Genomic DNA, 19,206 nt, shown 5'->3' with positions numbered 1-19,206 from the left:
AAGCCAACTGCTCACAGAAAAGAGAGTTTAAAACAATATAGCATCAACATACTTTACTTCTGACAGCAAAAGTTGTATTCTGAATATTTACATATTTCTCTTTTGTATATTATATACGCTTGCGCTTTTTGTGAGTGGTGACTGTGTTAAATTCTTCGATACTGATCCATTTTAGCTTTGTGTGGTCTCTCAAACTGGCTTTATTTGGATATGACCTGCAGTCATCATTTGCCTTTGGACAGCTCAGCAATGAAGTGTTTTGCACAAAACTCATTAGCACATATAAGGTGAGAAACTTAAATGAATGAGATAGAGACTAAGATAAGAGAATGGAGACAGAAGTCTACATATTGCAAATAACACCACCACAATTAGCAATAATTGGCACTGCGTTTGGCAGAGTCAGCGAAGAGACCAAGCCAGTGTGTGTGGGCTGCGGAAGACAATCTTCGTTATCGCACAGGACTTTAATAAAGGTCAGGGCAAAGTTAATGGAAAGATGGCCAATTTGGAATCACAGCATTTGATGTTAGAAGTACAGTATCTTGCATTCTCCCTCAGATAGAAATACTCAAAATTCTCTCCCTTGTATCATTGTGCCACTCGGGTAATGTGCTGGTGTAACTGAAGGTTAAATTTTTGTAGTTTGCTTTTTTACGAGGAAAGATGCCATTGTAAAAATTCTTATTTCTGTCTGTCAGTTTTGTTCATAGTCATTTTATCTATGCTGTTCTAAATATTATACCTTCAAGTGTTTACACTTTTAATCTCACCAGTCTCTCAAATCCAGCTGGAAATGGGTAATGCTCTGTTTTTCTTGGCCTTGCCTTCCTTCACCCCATAAAACCCTGTCCTTATTCTCTTTAGTTCTTTTTAGGATGTAGGATTTTTTAAATTCCAAACTTTATCTACCAGCGATAGGGGCATTCCTCCCCGTGTAAGTCAAGCTGAATGTCTCTTTTCTCCCCAGTATTTTTAATGGATACTGTTGTTATTTTAGTAAAGTGAAGGTTCTTGACTTTACCCTTTTCTGTGTACCTGAATGCTAGTGGTAATGCCCCACTGTTGAAATGCATTAATATTAAAAATTACCACAGATACCTATTCGTTAAATTTTGAGTTTTGTGCACTGTTGTTGCAGATTTCCTAAAAATTCTGAATTCTTTTCTAGTGTGATTTATTATTGATCAACCGTGTAAAGTAAATCTTATTCCCTTAGCCTTCCTTCTGTGGAAAAAGGAAAAGTTTAACTTCTTTTGCTGTATGTATCATATATTTATGTAATAGATCCCTATGCTTCTGGGCTCTGAGAAAACAGATTGTTTTTCCTGTTATTTCTACCCTAGCCAACCACACCCCAGTAAAAAAAGCTTTCATACTTGTTAAATTATCTAGCTTTCCTGACCTGCTTCTTGGTTTATATGTCCTCAACATGACTCATTTTCCACAAATCTGAAGCTATTGTTTTACAGTACTAAAGGCCTGACCCAGAGGAAGATAGCCTCTTGGTTTTTTTTCTACATGTTTAACTTGGAAGACCTTTTGAAACTGTGCTGTAATATTCAGTCTTTCCGCCAGGAATGGTCATTTGTCTTGGTTATTTTAATCATACCGATTAAAATGTGACTGATGTGATGTGTGATATTCTCAGAGTTCCACTTCCACTGTCTCTCCTGAGCCCTTCTGAACATTTGTGAGGCTAAGGGGTGCACAGAAGTATGACCATTCTTTCTCTCTACTCCGTCAAACTTAGAAAACATGGCCAGGCTTTACTTTAATGAGGCTGTAGGGGAGGTTTCTAAAAAAGGAGAGTTGTTTGCCCTATAAAAGAGACACTGACCACAAGAATAAAAGTCCAATGCAATGTCAAACCACAGAGCACAAATCACTTTGGGTCTGTGGTGGGGCCAGACCTCACTGTTCCAGATCCAGCCCTCTAATTGTGCTGCTGGATTGCCCCTGAATGGTCGACATGTTTCGTTTGCCTCATTACCTTACGGAGGCCACCAAACATTTCCCATAAATTTTGTCATGAGAATTGTTAAATGACTTCAGCATATGGGCATAAGCTGGTTTGGATTTTATATTATTATTAAATGGAATGTTCTTGGAGCACATTATAAGTAAGGCTAATTGGAGCCATGCATAGTGGGTTTAATGTGTACTTTAAAGATACCATATTACACAGAATTTGGGCTTCTCTACCCCTGTGGATTGGCCTGCATGTACTACCTCTGTCAGTATGAGGCCACACTTTGTTCTGTCTGATTCACATGTGCGTGCCACATGGTCTGCTAGTCCACATGGTAGCTGATGTGCCAAGATTTTGCAAGTTAAACATGGAATTACCCCCATCCCTCATTAGTTGCTTAATTGAATTTTCTTAATTAGTTACTTAATCAAGTATAAAAAACACAGATAAGTGTTCATGCATATTAGTCTACATCTCCATGAAGACTAAAATGTCAAATGAATTTGGAAAAGAACTTTAGATTAACTCAAAACCTGGATTTACTTGTACATATTGCAGATCATGGAAAAAAACCAGCTTCGACACTTCAGGAACAATTCTTCTTTCCTCCTTTGCGATATTGTTTCAGTTTAATGAAGGCAATTGAATATTTATCACCTCATGTAATGCACATTAAACATTATGTAGCAGATAGATTTATATTGATTTTGAGCTCTAATGTGAAAGGCTAAATTGTAAATGTGTATTGCATTAATTTTATCTTCGCTTTGAAATTACAGATTAATTATCTAATTGATGGCAAGCAAATCATGCATGCGATAGGATAGCATCTGAGTAATGTCAAAGGAGAGTAAAAGTTCTCTCAGCCTGTCTTCCAGTGAGCTTTATTTGTAGCCAACAAGGACAAGGAAAAGGCAAGTTAGAAATAAAATTTCCTTGGGCAACTGCACAGAAAAATCACGGGTTTTGTGTGCAATGAAAATCTTAATAACTCTTCTCATTAACATGAATTTTTGATTACTTCATCTTTTAATGTTGACCTCAGTTTCCGTATCTTTTGAGAATATTCCTAAATTGATCTTCCAACATATTTTAATCTGAGTGGTGAGGTTATTTCTCCTATTGCTGCAGACGCCACATGAGCTTGTTTGTGTTTTTCTTATCTTGAAGCCATGCACCTGTTTGGCCTCAACTGGCAGCTGCAAGACACTGAAAACTACACATTTGAGAATGGGCAGGTGAAGTCTGATGCCACACCAACCAATGCAGTAACAGTGCTCACGTCTGACAATGGTGAGTCAAAAAGGCTGTATGTTCACAAAAATTTTTGGGTTTTTTTTGTTCCAGAAAGTTTCTTAAGCCTTCATCCCAGCTATAATAATTTAACACTTATTATGCAATCTGACCATGACAATGAGTCTTGCATATGCAAAGAAAAAAAACTTCAATAATGCCGAATATTAATTACATTCAATTAAAAATGCTTTATTGAGCTAAAAGGGTGATACAGAATTAATATTTGTAATATTAATATTATATTATAATATTACATTAATATAAATATTAATATTTGTAAGAACACAGTGTGTTTTGCCTTCTAGTGTACCACATTATATATTAATTGTATGCCAGTGTATTTTGTTTTAAAGGAAATCCTCTCCAGTGTTTGGTGACTAGACTTTCAATTCTGATTCTCTTGTTCCTCATTTCCTCTAATACTGCTCAGCCACTCCTCAGTCAGAAGTGACTGAAGTACATATGAAGAGCATTTTAACTGCCGCTGAGCTTCACTTTAAAAATGAACAAAGCACACCTCCTGCAGTCCAGTGTGCCAGATTGTGCTCAAAGAGGCAAGAAAAGTGGAACTATCTCTAGGCAGTGGTTAGAAAAATGGTTGGAAACACTTTGCACTGCTGTTGCTGATAAGTAGTTTATCCTGTTTAGGCAAAACAAGTGAAAGTAAAATTTACAAAGGTACAATAGTTCAATGGGAATGCATGTTTTGCGATGGATCTTAAGGGAAATAAAACATTCAGAAGTGCTTGTTTCGTTTTAATTTCTTTGGAATACATTGTATGGTACTGTATGTACTGTAAATGTGAATATAAATCACTGATGTTTTAATTAGGAAATTAAAGAAGTAAATTCTTCATGCACCCAGTAACAACACTGTTATTAGCAGTACTGGTAAAAGTATTAATAGTTGCAATAATACAGAAAAAATTTAAGATCTTTTTTATGGTTGTAATTGACTTCTGTGATAGATTTGAAGTCAGCCTGTTCTATCATTTGCAGTAGACAGGAAATGACATAAAAAACTACTGATGTTTGATGGTCTCTTGAGTAAATGGTATGTTGCAAAAACTACTGCTATTTAAAATCCTTACAGGCAGGGATAATGCAATTTCAGGAAGAAAGATATGGCCTTTTAGACCTTATGAAGTATGTAACGTTTTTCTATCCTGTTGGCTTTAGAGTTCTAAACCCAATTTATTTGTGGTGTCATTGAACTTTACCTGGTAACTGTTAACTAGTCGTTTTACATACTTTTGTTATAACATCTTAATTAAAAATGATTTCGTTACTCATAATGTACATCCTAACTGGAAAAAAAAAGTGTTAAATTAAAGATGTCTCCGTAATAGACTTGAGAGAGACCGCTGCAATAACACTGGTTGTAAAGAAGGCCACAAGTACTGTAAATGGTCTGTTGTACAGTATATGCTGATGTAATTTTAAATCCACATAAGAGGCACTAATTAAGATGTCAGGAAGCAGGATAAGGCTGTTTATAGACAATCAATACGAGTCCATGCTCTTCCTTGAGGTAACCTTGGCTTCATGCCTCTCGCCCAGAGGTGTCTTAAGTGACAGCAAGCAACTCCATCTACAAATATCTACCCTGTTGGATTATGCCCTTTCTGTAAGCACAGCCTTAAAATCAAAGTGCTGAAGTAGAGTCCGTCTTTTTTTTGTTTTATATTCAACTTTGAAATGGACAGAGCTGACTTAAAAGCATTTGGGTTTTATAAACCACCAAGTGAAAAGCAATCACTTTAGTGCACTCACTTTGAAATTGCAGGAGATGCTCTAGTTGTTTTTCTGTACTGTGATGGTTAACTCAAAAAGCTTTAGGTCAATGATCATTGAAGCATTGTCTTCTATTTCAGATGTGGTTGCTAAGAGCTGTGCCGTAAAAAAAGAATTCTTATTAAAAAGATATGCAAGAAACTGAGGAAGAATTTGGAAATGGAAAAACAAACACTTATTTAGAGTACTGTAGTTCAGCAATTAAATTGAGCATTGCTGCCAGCAAATTAACAGCAAGATAGGGTATAAAGTTTTGAAATGTTGTTAGTGTTCTGACTGTTGAAATAACTTTTTTTTATATATTTATTTTTGCTATTTCCCAAATTAAATGCAGCACAGCCACCAAAGGTTTCCAAGTCATTGTCATTGATCAAACATTACCTTGGTGAGACAATATCTTAAGTTATTTTTCTCAGGAAGTGATACCCACACAGTATCAAGAATTAATGTGAAATGATCTGTTGCCTTCTATGCATTTGGTATCAGTTAGCAAGACCTCACAGAGGATGAGCAGGCTCAGGAATAGTCTGCATGTGTTATCATGAGCTTCCTCAGGTGCAAGAGCTTTGTCAGGTCTATTAAATCACTTAACAATAAGGAACAGGACAGAATCCAAACGTACAGTATATGGTCAGAGTTTAAAAAGTGGTGTTTTATCATAAATCCATGCAACTAAAAAATGTTATAATATAAGATCTTCAACTTCTTAAAAAAATGGCATTCAAAAAAGACAAATAACAAATGTATAAAGTATACAGTAACATCTGGTGTTCCACATTTTTAGTTTGCAATGCATTGTAAAATGTATTTCAGGTGTTTAATGTACGATGACGTGCCTCCTTTTAAAGTGCAATTAGCAGTCGTTGCATCTTTCTTTAGATCCCAGTTTGACAAAACCTATTCATTGCCCCCTACTCGTAAGATGTTTGTATCCCTATTTATTGTAATTATTACTTTGTAGTTATTAATTAAAACATAGCATTCTGTAAAAACTAATATGATTGGGTCATCTTGTTCAGCAACTGGCAAAAAAAAAAAGCCTCAACTGTGGTAGAACTGTCAGCAGCCAAGACTTGAAGTGGAAGGCAGCCTGTTTCATAATTGGCAGCTTTTTAATGCAATTAACTAGAACACAAGAAACAGTATCAGCCAAAGGCAGGTTTAAAGGTAAACCACATCACAAAAGAAATCGTTGAAAACATGGAACTCTCATAATATTTACTTATATATCAATTACACATTTATAGTATCCTGATGTCACTTACTGTACAGCTGTCTGAGACAGGCCTTTCTCAAAACCGTGATGAGATGGCACTGCCTGTTCCTCTCTATTTCCACAGCCCTGTTATGGGTGCTGTGGGAGCTGTGTGTCAATTCAAAGAGTTACTCCAAACGTCAGCTCCATGCAAGCTGACAGCTTAAAATATGTGTCTTCCTCTTTAAACTTTCTCAACTTTTTAGAGATAAAATAATATATTCCTGCGACTTATTATATAATGCAAGCACAACGAGATGTGACTTGCACTAGACATAGCTAATGAATTAAAGAGTGCTTTGTAGAATAAACTCTGTAAATACAGTACTTTAACTTGGGAACAGAAGTTAAAAATAAGCAGTGAACAAATCACCATATTATTAGTAATGAGCAAAATGTCCTTTGAAAATATTTCTTTTATCCGTATATCAAACTTGAAAGCAGTGTTTTGATTTGTTTTAGAAATGAACCCCCGAGCCAATCCTCCTGTGCTGTATTAGATGAAATAAAAGAGATTTGTCTGTGTGCACTTGTGGCAATAAATCTATAAACGCCAAATGTTTTCAATGGCTACAACATAAATGACATCAGATTTTAATATAAGTGTCTAATCTGTCAAACTACAGTTTGTTGGATTGAAGCGATCGACTGTGGTGCGTAAGGCTTAAAAAGAATGAGAAAGTTTAAACTTTAAAATCAGAATTTAGAGCATCACTCAGTGACACCTGTTGCTGTGTTTTTTTCTCCTCAGTCTAATCCGAAATAGCAGAATTGACCTTTTTCTCGATCGTGATTCTCCATCTTTCGTTGTTTCTCTTCATCTCCTTAAGCTTTGCAAGATTAGGGCTTGAAGGTTTCATCTTGATCTGGATCATTATCACTGTTATTTAATGCCATTGTTAGGAAATAGTCATTTATCACATTCACAAATTGCAAAGTTGTATTTGATCTTAGCTGTGGGTTTATTAAAAAATACCACCCTTCTGATGTGCTTTTCCATGGCTGCCTCCATTTAACCTCATCTTAACATGTTGCCATTGTCACAGGCTCTTTATTATTCTGAGTATCCCATCGCTGTTTGGCTTGACTGTGAAAATCACATCAGCCTCCTCCTCCATTGGTCATTGGATTACACCTTGGCATTTTCAGATTCACCTTAGTCCCACAGGTCAAAAAAGGCAGAAGATTGCTTGTGGTTTCTCTTCGGATTATGAGTTTGGCGGAAAGGTCGTATTGCACAGGCTTCATTCAGTTACAGTATAACTCAGAAGACACACATTTTTGAAAGATTTGGTAACTAAGAAAATGTAAACCCGCAGAAAATCTAGGAAGGTGGTTGTTGATTGTTTCAGTCTGTTGATTGGCAGTTTCCCAGGAGGTACGCTCAGACTTTGCACATTTGCACACCTTATTTTTTATGACAGTGAAAGCTAAGGGACCATTTTGCGTCCTGACTCTGCCTTTTATAAAACAATGACAGTTACAAGACCCGCCTGTGGATTTTCTATGGAGTTGTACCTCTGCCACCCAATCCAATCAAAGGGCTTTTCCATAATGCCTTCTGCTGTTGAAACAATGTGAAAGGATATCTGTGATGCCCACCAATTAACAATTGGCTTTACCTTTTCCTGTATTGGACTACCGTCCAGAAATCACTCATCTTTAGGAAATTTTTAGACTCCTAAAAACATGCCACTGATTATCTTTGCATCTGCTTTCAGTGTCCGTACGTTCTTGCACTTATCTGTTTATGACGCGTCTGTTTTGCAGACTTACCGTAGGCCTCCTGTCACCACAGTCATGTAATTAGAGTGACATAAGTGTACTTCATGGGACATCCACATACTTATAATAGACCATGCTGAGAATAAGCTTCAAGATATTTCATATGCTTGAAAACATTCTTGGTTTTATTGCCATAAAAAGAAGCTTGATGTTGAAGAGGCATGGGCTCAGCACACCGCAAATGTTGAATCAACCTGTGACAAACTTTATTAACCGATGTCTCCTTTCATGTTTAAACCACTGCTGTAGAATTATTAAGGTGCATTGATAATTTAAAGTTTAAAATTAAAATGCGGAACAACTAACAAATAACACATACTGTAATTTTATACTTAATGGATTAAAACAGATGACATTCTTTAAGTCATAAAATGATGCAGAGTGCTGTTTGAATGCATTAAGCTTAAGTAGCATGAAAACACATGCAGTGTAACTACATTGTTTTTGCATTAATACTTCAAGGGTGACATGATTTGCATCCCGAACAGCCTCATCATAATGTTGCTCAGGTTTCAAATGAGGTTATTAGTCAGCTTTAAGAACAGGCTCATTGCTTTACCTGATTTATCCTCTACACTGATAAAAAAAAACTTTTAAAAAGAAAACGGGGAGTTTCTTCACAGGAAGAAAGGCACCAGAATGTAACAGCTTCATGATGAAGCTCTACTCGGTCGCTGCAGCCTCCGAAACAGTAGGGCCTGCTTTAAAAATAACTTGCAATTTCAGCTGCTGATGCGTGGCCCGGGGGAAGAGAACACTGGAAGAAAGCTCTGTTTTCCTTTCAAGAGCTGTTCAAAGCCATTCTTTATTTCCAGTGGAAAAAAAAAGGAGCGAGCGTGGCTGGTTAATGTCATAATCACTACATTTTCGTTTATATTAAAGGAGATTAAAACAGTGAAAAGGGTTCTCATGCAGCCAATACTTCAGAAATCATCAATATTTTTCTTTTTATGAAAGAAAGTCTTAGTATGAGGATCAATTCTCCAGTAACTCCCGTGTGTATAAGTGGCTTTGAAGGAATGAATACCCAAATCAATCCTCGCTCCTTTCAGCCCTTTTAGACTTTGTTTTTTTTTTCCCTCTTCTGAAACAGGGATCTTTACTGATACTTAGTTTTTACAGCTGGACTAAAGAAGCCGCATCTCATGAACAAATACAGTATTCAGACGAAGACAATGTCAAAACTGTTGTTATTTCCTTTAAAAAAAACACGTTTTTTGGGTTTCTTCCCTATAATGTGTGAATTGAGAGGGACAACAGTTCCAACAGTCCTTTACTTTCATTATAGTTAATGGCATTTAGCATATATGACAAATATAATTAATGTCATTTATATACACTACAGTAGCACCTTGCATCCCAAAAGATCCCCAAGCGCTTGATATGTAGGAGGGAACCATCTAAAGTTGAGCATTACATTGGGAGACACTTGGCAGCCATTCTGTACCTGTAGGTGCACTACACAGCAGATCAGGTAGAGGAGTGAGAAATGACTTTACTGCTTCAATTAAGGGGAAACTTCAGGTAGGCTAAGAGTTCAAGCCGGAGTGGGCTTAAACGCAATATTGAAGCTAGGACACCAAGGTTGGCACCTCTATTCCTTTGAAAGGTTTTTATTTCTATCATTTTATTTCCCGCTGCCAAACCTTTCAGATATGTTTCCAAATATAGCATACCATTGCCGTTAACATGGGAGGGTGGGGGGGGCAAGAGAGTACATCCCAGAGATCTCCACAAATGTAAAACTCTGCCAGCGCCATGCTGTCCCAGTAATAAAGACCTACGCACGAAGTGTGGTTTCTCCCCAGCATAAAAACAACCACATTTCAGTATAAAAAGGGATAAACCGGAAGCACAAGCTGAAATCTGTTTCATAAATCACAGGGCCATTCACTGGTGCTCATTTCTCTACCATAGTTTCAAAGGAAGTGCTTAATCCTTTTTACATATACTGTAGGATTAGGTATGCCATTATTCCATTATGGGATCAGGACTAGCACATAACACTTATCAGAACAACGCTATCCCTTATATTTTTTCCCCCCCTTATTTCTGAAATGTTTCCCAAAGTGGACTCATTAATGTGGACTCACCTTGTCCTCTCGCAAGCTTATCCAGTATTTCAACTTTCTAGCTTAATCTCGTCACATTTTGTTTTCCCTTTAGCCTTTCGCCCCCCCCCCACCCCCTTGGCGTATCATCCCTCACTTTTCTAGCCAGTGCCGAGATTAAGCGTGTGGATTAACACTCGGCACATGCAACATGCAAACATGCAACACACAGAATGCAAAGGTATTATTAGAGCAAAGTAACAGAACATCATTATGCTGCGTGGGGTGAAGTTGTGGGTTATAAGCCAGCGGATCGCAAGAGTTGCCTTGCGGATCACAAGCCTTCCCACCAACCTCTTCTTAAAATGATCCAACTGTCTGAACAAAAGCAGTCCCCCATATTTTTGTTTAAAAAATACCTTAATTTATAAAACTGATGTAATTTAGAATCCTTAAAAGACACTGAAGTCATGGTTTTCCGATTAAATGAATAGGATTTATGGAGGAACATTGTTAGCGGATCTGCTACACAAATCTCAAATAAAAAAAAGATCGTTCGTAACTAAGCAGATCGGAGACTTCCAACGAAAACTACGTTTGATGCCTAAATTGATAATTGAGGACCAGTGGGTGACAATATTCCCTATGGACTAGAATTTCCAAACCAGTGCCCTACTGACTGTGGTGACAGTGGGCACAGAGCTATAGAGGGTGCTGTTTGTCAGATTAATCCCCCGGTTTCTCCATTTTCCACGAGTGCTGCTATCAGATGGGACTGCTGACTCACAATGTGAGCTGCACTTTGTTAGCGGACTAATGGGGTACCCTCCTACTGTATATGAAGCAGTTTAGGGTACTTGGGGATGAAAAGTGCCATAGAAATTCAAAGAACCAGCATTACTCTCCAGCTCACCTGAACGACTGCACTTGGAGGGGGACTTTCTGAGGCTGCTCTCGTAGCCTGCACACGTCCTTCGAGACTTTTCTCACCAGTTTCTCTGCTTTCAGCCCCTGCTTTAGTTCTGCCTTTGATTACTCAGCCTGTTAGGAAGGAATTAAATTAAACTTAATGACTGAAAATGTGTCTCACAACTCAGTCCTACAATTAGGGGCAGTCTCTTGCATATATGTTGTAAAGATATTCCGAAAAAACTACAACATTAATGTGTAGAAGTCTTGCATCACTACAGATCTACCCATCGTTGGACCTGTTTACTACTTTTACTATCCTAACACATTCTGATTCTAGTGAAACAGTATGGTGACAGGGAAAATTGTGCTGTAGGAGTTGCTGTCCTTCAGACGAGACCTTAAGCCAAGGTCCTGACTACTTGGTCATTAAAGATCCCAATGGAGCAGTTTGTAAGAGTTGGATTGTTAATCCCAGTGTCATAGCTAATTTCTGCTTTGGAATTCCGCTCTGGATTTTAGCCAGCTGTACAGTCTGGCATCCCTGCAGTTGTCCCTTAATTCACTTGGTGAAGTTATTTCTCACTTCTTCGCCTCATCTGCTCCGTATAGGGGTTGCTAGAGCATAACATCACCCAGGTACTATAGGTACTGCACTTCAGTGGAGGACAAAGTGGATATCTCTTTATGGATTTTATGGAATAAAATGCAAGCAATTCCATATTTATAGTGCAAAGCCCTGTCAACGTTTAAGACACAAATCATTGTGAATCGACATCGTTGCTTGGTGTGCAGTTTAAAGTGACCACCATAAGAAATGTACTATCTATACAAAAAATCATTATCTGTACCATTGCAGTGATTCACTCTTGATGCTTGTACCTTGTGATATTCGTGGACATTAAACTTGTTAGTCTTTTATTAACGCATCTGTAACAGACACACTGTGAGGGGAAAAAAAATGATTTTGACTCAAGGCAGAAAATACTTATTTCTGTGGATTGAATGTAATGCAGCGATAAAACATCACTGGGGCCCATGAATGCTGGTTTTATTCTAGTGCACAATATTTTCACCACTTACAGCCTTACAAGGTGTGTGAAGTAGATTAAGGAAAAGATTATTCCAGTCCTCATTTTAAATGTGCAAGTATTTTAGCACAGCAGGTCAGTTTGTCTTCCACATTTATATGTACTGTACTTCTAGGTGTTTGCTGGAGCTGAAATAGATTTCAGTGGTCATATATAAACATAAAATATTCTGCACAACAGCAAATCCATTTTTCTGTTTCATAAGTATTTCAGTATTTAATGTTTATTAGTAAACAATGGAGTTTTCTTGAAATTGTTAATGTATAAAGACTATAAAATATTACACACAGCAGGGGCCAAAAACCTGAACTAATGGCCTATTATATGAATTAATAAACCATAATAGATAAATCTATTGGGCCACCCAATAGATTAGGTTAGTTATGGTGGTGAAATAAAACCATGATTATCAACTCATGGAAGTGATTGTCTGATTTTATACTCTGCATACAGTTAATTTATAAATACCTGCAAAAATGGTCAACAAGGCCATACTGTAAGTGATCAAATGCAATGCTGATAGTTCTTCAGAGTCTACATCACAGAACCATGGGCAAGAGTACAGTAAGTACTACAGTATGTTAGTCTAAGATGATAATGACCCCCACCACAGCTATCAGAAATGTCTGGGATTTGTTTGATGTGACATGGGTTTGCTCGTATTAGGTTAATAATTATAAAAATAAATAGGTGTTTTTATTTCCTGTGAAAAGCTCTACAAATAAATCTCATCATCTTAAGAAATTTGCACTGTCAGTAGGGTCTGCTTTGTCGAGCAGTTTTAAATTGATAATATGTCCCCAGAAATATATCACTTTCAAAAATGAATGTGCTGTATTTTAGCAAGCTCTTAAGTAAATTATAGCCTAACTACTGCTTACCCTATGGATGTTATAAATGTACATCTACAACTTAGATAAATGACTTAATGCATTTTTTAATTAAAGTTTGAGCATTTAAGTGCGACGTCTTTATTAAAACATATCTTTAACAGAAAGTTGAGAAAGCTTGATCCAGAAATGGCAGCTTAAGCAAAGAATCCAGATTAATTGTTTTAGCACATTGGTATCTATCGGTGAGGCCTTTTTTTCACTCTACCGCAGACCAAAGTGATTTTAAATCATGCTGACAGTTCAGCTGGTCTCCTGTGAGTCATGTTCTGGTGGTATCATTCTAGTGTCGGGCGCACATCAGTGCTAAATTGGCATTTATGACTCTAGCATAAGTAAGCACCAGGATCCCAATTACAATCTCAGTCTGCAGTAGTCGCTTGTTAAGTCTGTAAAGTAAACATGGTGGATTAAACCCTCAGCCTTTCGGAGTTAATTCTTCTCAAGCCAGTTGCACAGCGGGAGACTTGCAAAATGGATCTAAGCTAAATCCAGAGATCATTGGAGCTAATTATTATTTTCAGTTTCAAGTATTGACAGGTATGTTCCTGAAAACAATTATTCTTCACTTTGACAAAGATAAATAGTGTGCAGTTTTTGAAGTACTGTATACTTCAGAAACAAGGTATTATAGCTCATTACAACACACAGTTTACTTTCAATTATACAATATGCATCCATACAATACGCTTTAATAATTGCCAGACCTTTTTGTTTGTTTCACACTTGTATAAGAAAATAGATGCATCCATATTAATGACATGAAATTGCCCGAACTGTCTTTAATTTTCCCCCCGTTATTTTCTCTTCTTAGGGAAGCTTGGAGTGTTCTATCAAGAAAACAACACCATAGACACCGGAGAGGTGGATGTAGGGCGGAGGGCAGCACAAGAGGTGCCCCCTGGGATCTTCTGGAGATCACAGCTCTTCATTGACCAACCGCAGTTCCTGAAATTCAACATTTCGGTACAGAAAGACGCGCTGATTGGAGTATATGGAAGAAAAGGCCTGCCACCTTCCCACACTCAGGTACAGAGATGAAATCTGCCTGCAGGTGTTTCTGGCTTGGCACAGGGGCAGCCCGCGTTTCCAGCTGCACAGAGCCGCCGGGCAGTGGTGTTGCTGCCACGGTACAGCACCGCGCTGTCTTGAAAAGCTTGCCGGCGGGATGTGCGATGATCTCTTCTTATAGGCTCGCTCGCTGTGCCACTGACATAAATCTGCTTTCATACTGCCACCAAAAAGGTTTTGATTTCCCATCATTTAACCTCCCGCATTTCTTTTACAGACTTCGGCACAGTTATAAATGCCATCTGAATTGACAGACCAGTCTCTTACAATTTAATGTGATAGCAAAATCACAGGGGCGCGAGGATAGAGTTGTTATTGTTCATTTTTAAAAATATCCTACATGTGCTGTTAAATGGCAGACTAAGGTCTAACGTTTGCATTTTTATTCATTCTGTACATTTTTAGATTTATCAGTGTCACAGGTGGCCAACTAGGAAAGAAAGATGTCCCAGAATGACATTTTTAGGGGTTAACATTAAGTAAATGCTTAAAATCCTTTGAGCACCAGTTCGATCTTAATTGCTGTGGCCCGATTTGAATTGAGGCAACATTATATTGTGTGGAGTGAAAGACACTCAGGCTTCAGTATTGGCACTCGCTATCTGAGTTTAGTTAATCCACTAGAACACCTTAATTTCCACTTGCTAGGATGAGTGTTCAAGAAATCAAGAGGTGGTATCAAATAAGCGATTACAGTTTAATCAAAAGGTACCATCACACAGAAAGTAGGAAAAGTACGTGTGTTTGATACAGGAAAAAATACATTCTAAAAAATTGGTTTACTACTGTAACCTCTATGGAGTCATGTTTTCTGGGAAATATTCTGCATACTTATATGGAAAAATTATTTCTACCCTATTCTACTATTCTAAATAAATACTTTCATTTATTATATTATTAGTATTGTATTTTTTATTTTGAGTAAGAACTTCTTTTAACAATGGCATAAGTAAAACAAATAAGACTTTTCATTACCTCTTGGAATCTAGAGCGTTAGTGCTAGCATTCTTCTTACTGCTAATAGAAATAATCTAACAGAGAGATTAATTCAACTGAGGATTGAATGCTAGGGACACCGCTTTATTCAGTCAAAAAGATGCAATATATACCACAGCAAGGGAATTGCATTTCCAAGGTTATATATTAAAAAATACACTAGGGTTTACTGAGTGATGTCGAACCCCTTTATGTAAGGGATATACCATACATTTCTAAAGTAATTGGTTGTGACTGTCCATACAATGTGTGTCAATATCTGCCACAATTTCTTTTGTGAGTCCCTCTAAAAATGTCAGTTTGATTGCAGCAGATGGATCAATATGTTTCTTTAAGGAAGCATAAAAGAAATAATGAAGGATATTGACAACGTAGTGAAAAAAATAAAATGGGAGAACCTTCAAGCTGTTTCTCTCCAATACCTGTAATTCATCATCCTTTGTTATGGTGGTAGAGAAACTTTTATTTTCATTACATTTTTTAGGTTTCTGATATATCAAGATGTATGCCCCTTACCATTCAGAACTTGAAAATCTGAAATCTTGAAAGTTCCCTGTAAGATGTCTGATACCCTTGAAATGCTGGTGAATTATATACGTTTTAATGCAATAACACTCTGCCATCAAAGTACCATGTAAGCCGTAATAAAAAATCCTCAGTGTACAGCACCACTGCCCCATCATTACTCTCCCCTTTGTAAGATTAAGATGAGTAGAAGCTTTCACGCCAGATAATCCTGGTGTATACACTTACTTGTGAATTAAGGCATGAAAGCTTAGCTCTTTCATTACCATCTTCTCTCGTCTCAACGAGACTGAAACTAACATCAGTCAGGCCACAAATCGGCGAGCTAATAATCACTGTTTGAACTTCAAACCCACTGATAGGTTTCACAGTTTTAACAGTCTTACTGATTGTTCTCATTTTCCGTCTGTATTTCCTTGTTTTCCTGTGGACCCCAGTAAAATTAACTGATTGATTCTTGCTCTTTCCATATAACCGTTTGATATATTGAATCCCTTGCTAATTAGCTTTTTAGGGTTTTGTATTTTTTTTCTTTAAAAAAAATAAATCTAATTTTCTAAGGAATGGCCTTCTGTTTGCAATCAAAAACCCATTCAACATAGAGGAAAAAAACGTTTAATTTAGAAGTCAGATAAATAAGGATACAGGAGGTCACCTTGATGGAAGTTTCTTTCAGAGATTTCAGGGGTTTTAGAGAAGTGGGCAGTTTTATGATTTTACACCATCGATAGAATGACTGTGGATGGATCAGTGTGGAATTGGTGCAAAAATTACTCTAAACATTAGTCATGTTCACAGACAAAGTCAACTGGTAAAGTTAAATTAAATATGTTTTAAATACAACAAGATGGTATAGTGTTTTGGCATTTCTTAAATATAATTTGCTAAATGTTTTAAATGTATCTGTCATCCCTCTGTCTGTATCTGCTTTATAAATAAGGGCTTGCCACAGTCAACTTGTCTTATTTTATTTATGGAAAATTGTTCAGTATACAAACTACTCCGTTCAAAGCAGATTTTCAGTGTTCTTCTAAAACAGTTACATAGACCACATCTACCATCAGAAATGTAGATTATGGTTTTTCACATTCCACTGAAGTACGCCTCTCTATAGGTACTTTATGATTTACATTGTAACTAAACCCATTACTACTGTTCCCAGTGGTACAGTATGCATGCTGTTTGAATCCTCCACAAGTCTGCAACTTCCCTGCAATAAGTACATTTTCTGCTAAATATACATTGACATTTTCAAGGCAGGGGTGGGTGGGATAGGCTATAAATGAAATTATTATTTAGAGTATAAATAATATACTCTGTAGAGTAATTTACAGAAAAAAATAAACTGCCCCAAATACATAAAAATTAATCTTGGAGTCAGAATGGTCAGCTTTGCAAATTGCCACTACTACAAAACCAGAACTATTTAACTGGCTGTTATTGTCAGTGTTTCAAATAATGAAGACTGTGGACTCAGTTAATAGTGCTCCCATAGTTTTAATAAGGTTTTAAGCATATTTTTAGAACATTTTAAAACCTGTTACTGCTGAATTGTATTTTATTATAAAACCACGTTGCGAACAACTGAAAACATTTTTTGATGCAATATTCATGGTCAACATGTCAGCTTGGGATATCAAAGGAAGGTTTGTGCATATCTAGTTAAAAACCCGGAAGATCCATGGGGAAAGAAAACAGGAATGATGGGATTCCAGTAAAAGATATAAAGACAATCATCCTTGTTCATTTTTATTGCAGATACCAATTATATGACTGCGTACTCGCATAAAAGCATTTAATTTGAGAAAGATTTTTAATTTAATGACTGAGAAAAATAATAAGTGGCTTAGAAAAAGATTAATTTGATTTCCAAGAGGAAAAGGAATGTTCAGTTTCATTTAATGTCAAAATATTTGCAGCATTATTATGGCAAGAAGTACGCGATTTACTTATTCTGAGTAATTATAAAATGTTTTCAGAAAAATTATTTTTGGTTACAAACAGCATGGAGGCCTGGGCTTGTGAAGCCATTGTAATTGTGTCCCTTTTTTTGGCACAGTCATATGGAAAATGAATTTATGTCAAAGTCCTTGGTTGCTTAATTTTTTCATGTAAAAAAAATGTTTCTATCTGAAACTGAGGAGTATAATTTGCAGGACGCTGTCCTCATGCAGATGTACGGTAGGTTGCGTTCACCTTGTCTTTCACAGGATTAATTGCCATCATTCCCCAAGAATCAAGTCATATTCATCAGGGTCCTCCTCTGCTGCCTTCAGCTCTGTCACACTTTCTCCGGCTTCAGAGAAAAATCCTCTCTTGTCTGCAGAAACAGATTGTTCTGATACGGTTTTCTAATAAGAATGGAACCCAGTGTTTCAGCTGTGAAAGAAATGTGGAAACATGTTTTTTTGGGGGGTGTAATTACTACATGACATTTTCCTGGAAAGGTATTCATTTTTATCTCTTTGTATTTTTTTTTTCTTTCTGCTGTAGTATGACTTTGTGGAGCTGCTGGATGGCAGCAGGTTGATTGCCAAAGAGAAGCGCAGCCTAATTGAGTTAGAAAGCAGGAGCAGGAAAGCCCGATCTGTCAGCGTCCATGAAGCAGGATTTATCCAGTACCTTGACTCTGGAATTTGGCATTTGGCCTTCTATAATGATGGAAAAAATTCAGAGCAGGTGTCCTACAACACCATTGTCATAGGTAAGGTTTAATACATGTCTGATTTTAAAACATGATCGAACATGGTTTTCTACAGTGTTTTTATGGTGAGAAAAGCTCTTCTAAGCTAATATATTACAGTAAATACTTCTAATTCCCCTTATCTCAGCAGCTTCAAAGTTCTCTGGGTTTGTTCAAAATAAAATGTGACTGAATTGGCAGAGTGGATGTGGAAATACATTGAAGGTCTTGAAATTGCCTACTTTTATACTTTTTTCTCCCAGATTTTAATTTGGCACTGCTGTAGAAAAAAAAATCCCATTTTGTTTTGGTTCTCTGTACAGAAGGGCACACTTTATAGGAGATGCAAGCATACATTTCTCACCATAATCATCTCTACTGCTCTGTATCTGGCATCCATTTGCACATGGATTGTCTAAAAAAACTCAGCTGTGATAGGCTACAAAATCTGTGATATGAGAGTTGGTAATAACATCAAAGGATTTCACCACTGCCTCAAGGAGATTTCTCAAAAGCTCCAGGTTTCTGAGTACTTCTGCAGAGGGACCTGTGAGTAGACATTACGACTAAGAAATGAAACTGCTACACTGCCTGATGAGCCAGGAATCTGATTTTTTTAACCAAGGGAAAACATAGGAATCCATTTTTTTTATCAAAGCTTTCCCTTTTTTCTTAAAAAACATGAAAATCATAAGCATAGTAATGTCAGGAATGTTTGAAATTACGACTGTTCTTTGTATACTTGAATCATAAAGTTCAATTAAAAAATTTAGTGGATCTCACGGATTCGTATTGCTGATAAAAAATATGTAATTTATATGGTGATGTTATATTTCAGCCTCTGGAATAAAAATAATAATTAATTCCTTCATCTACGTAGGATGCCGA

At 36.9% G+C, this 19,206-nt stretch overlaps 1 protein-coding gene across 3 annotated transcripts in view; it reads left to right on the top strand.

The window, feature by feature from the left end:
• LOC148840435 (teneurin-3) overlaps positions 1–19,206 on the top strand; it is a 276,657-nt gene that overhangs the window by 191,587 nt on the left and 65,864 nt on the right. For all 3 annotated transcript variants that reach the window (XM_088919813.1, XM_088919804.1, XM_088919821.1), the window contains 3 exons: positions 3,143–3,265; positions 13,858–14,072; positions 18,129–18,339. In XM_088919813.1, the coding sequence (XP_088775939.1) occupies positions 3,143–3,265; positions 13,858–14,072; positions 18,129–18,339 (549 nt within the window). The remainder of the gene's footprint in view (positions 1–3,142; positions 3,266–13,857; positions 14,073–18,128; positions 18,340–19,206) is intronic.

The sequence above is a fragment of the Atractosteus spatula genome, chromosome 1 (genome assembly GCF_055471065.1).
Source record: "Atractosteus spatula isolate fAtrSpa1 chromosome 1, fAtrSpa1.hap1, whole genome shotgun sequence".
In the NCBI taxonomy this organism is placed as follows: domain Eukaryota; kingdom Metazoa; phylum Chordata; class Actinopteri; order Semionotiformes; family Lepisosteidae; genus Atractosteus; species Atractosteus spatula.
Note: the sequence above shows the minus strand (reverse complement) of the source record. Positions and strands in the feature narration are given on the sequence as shown.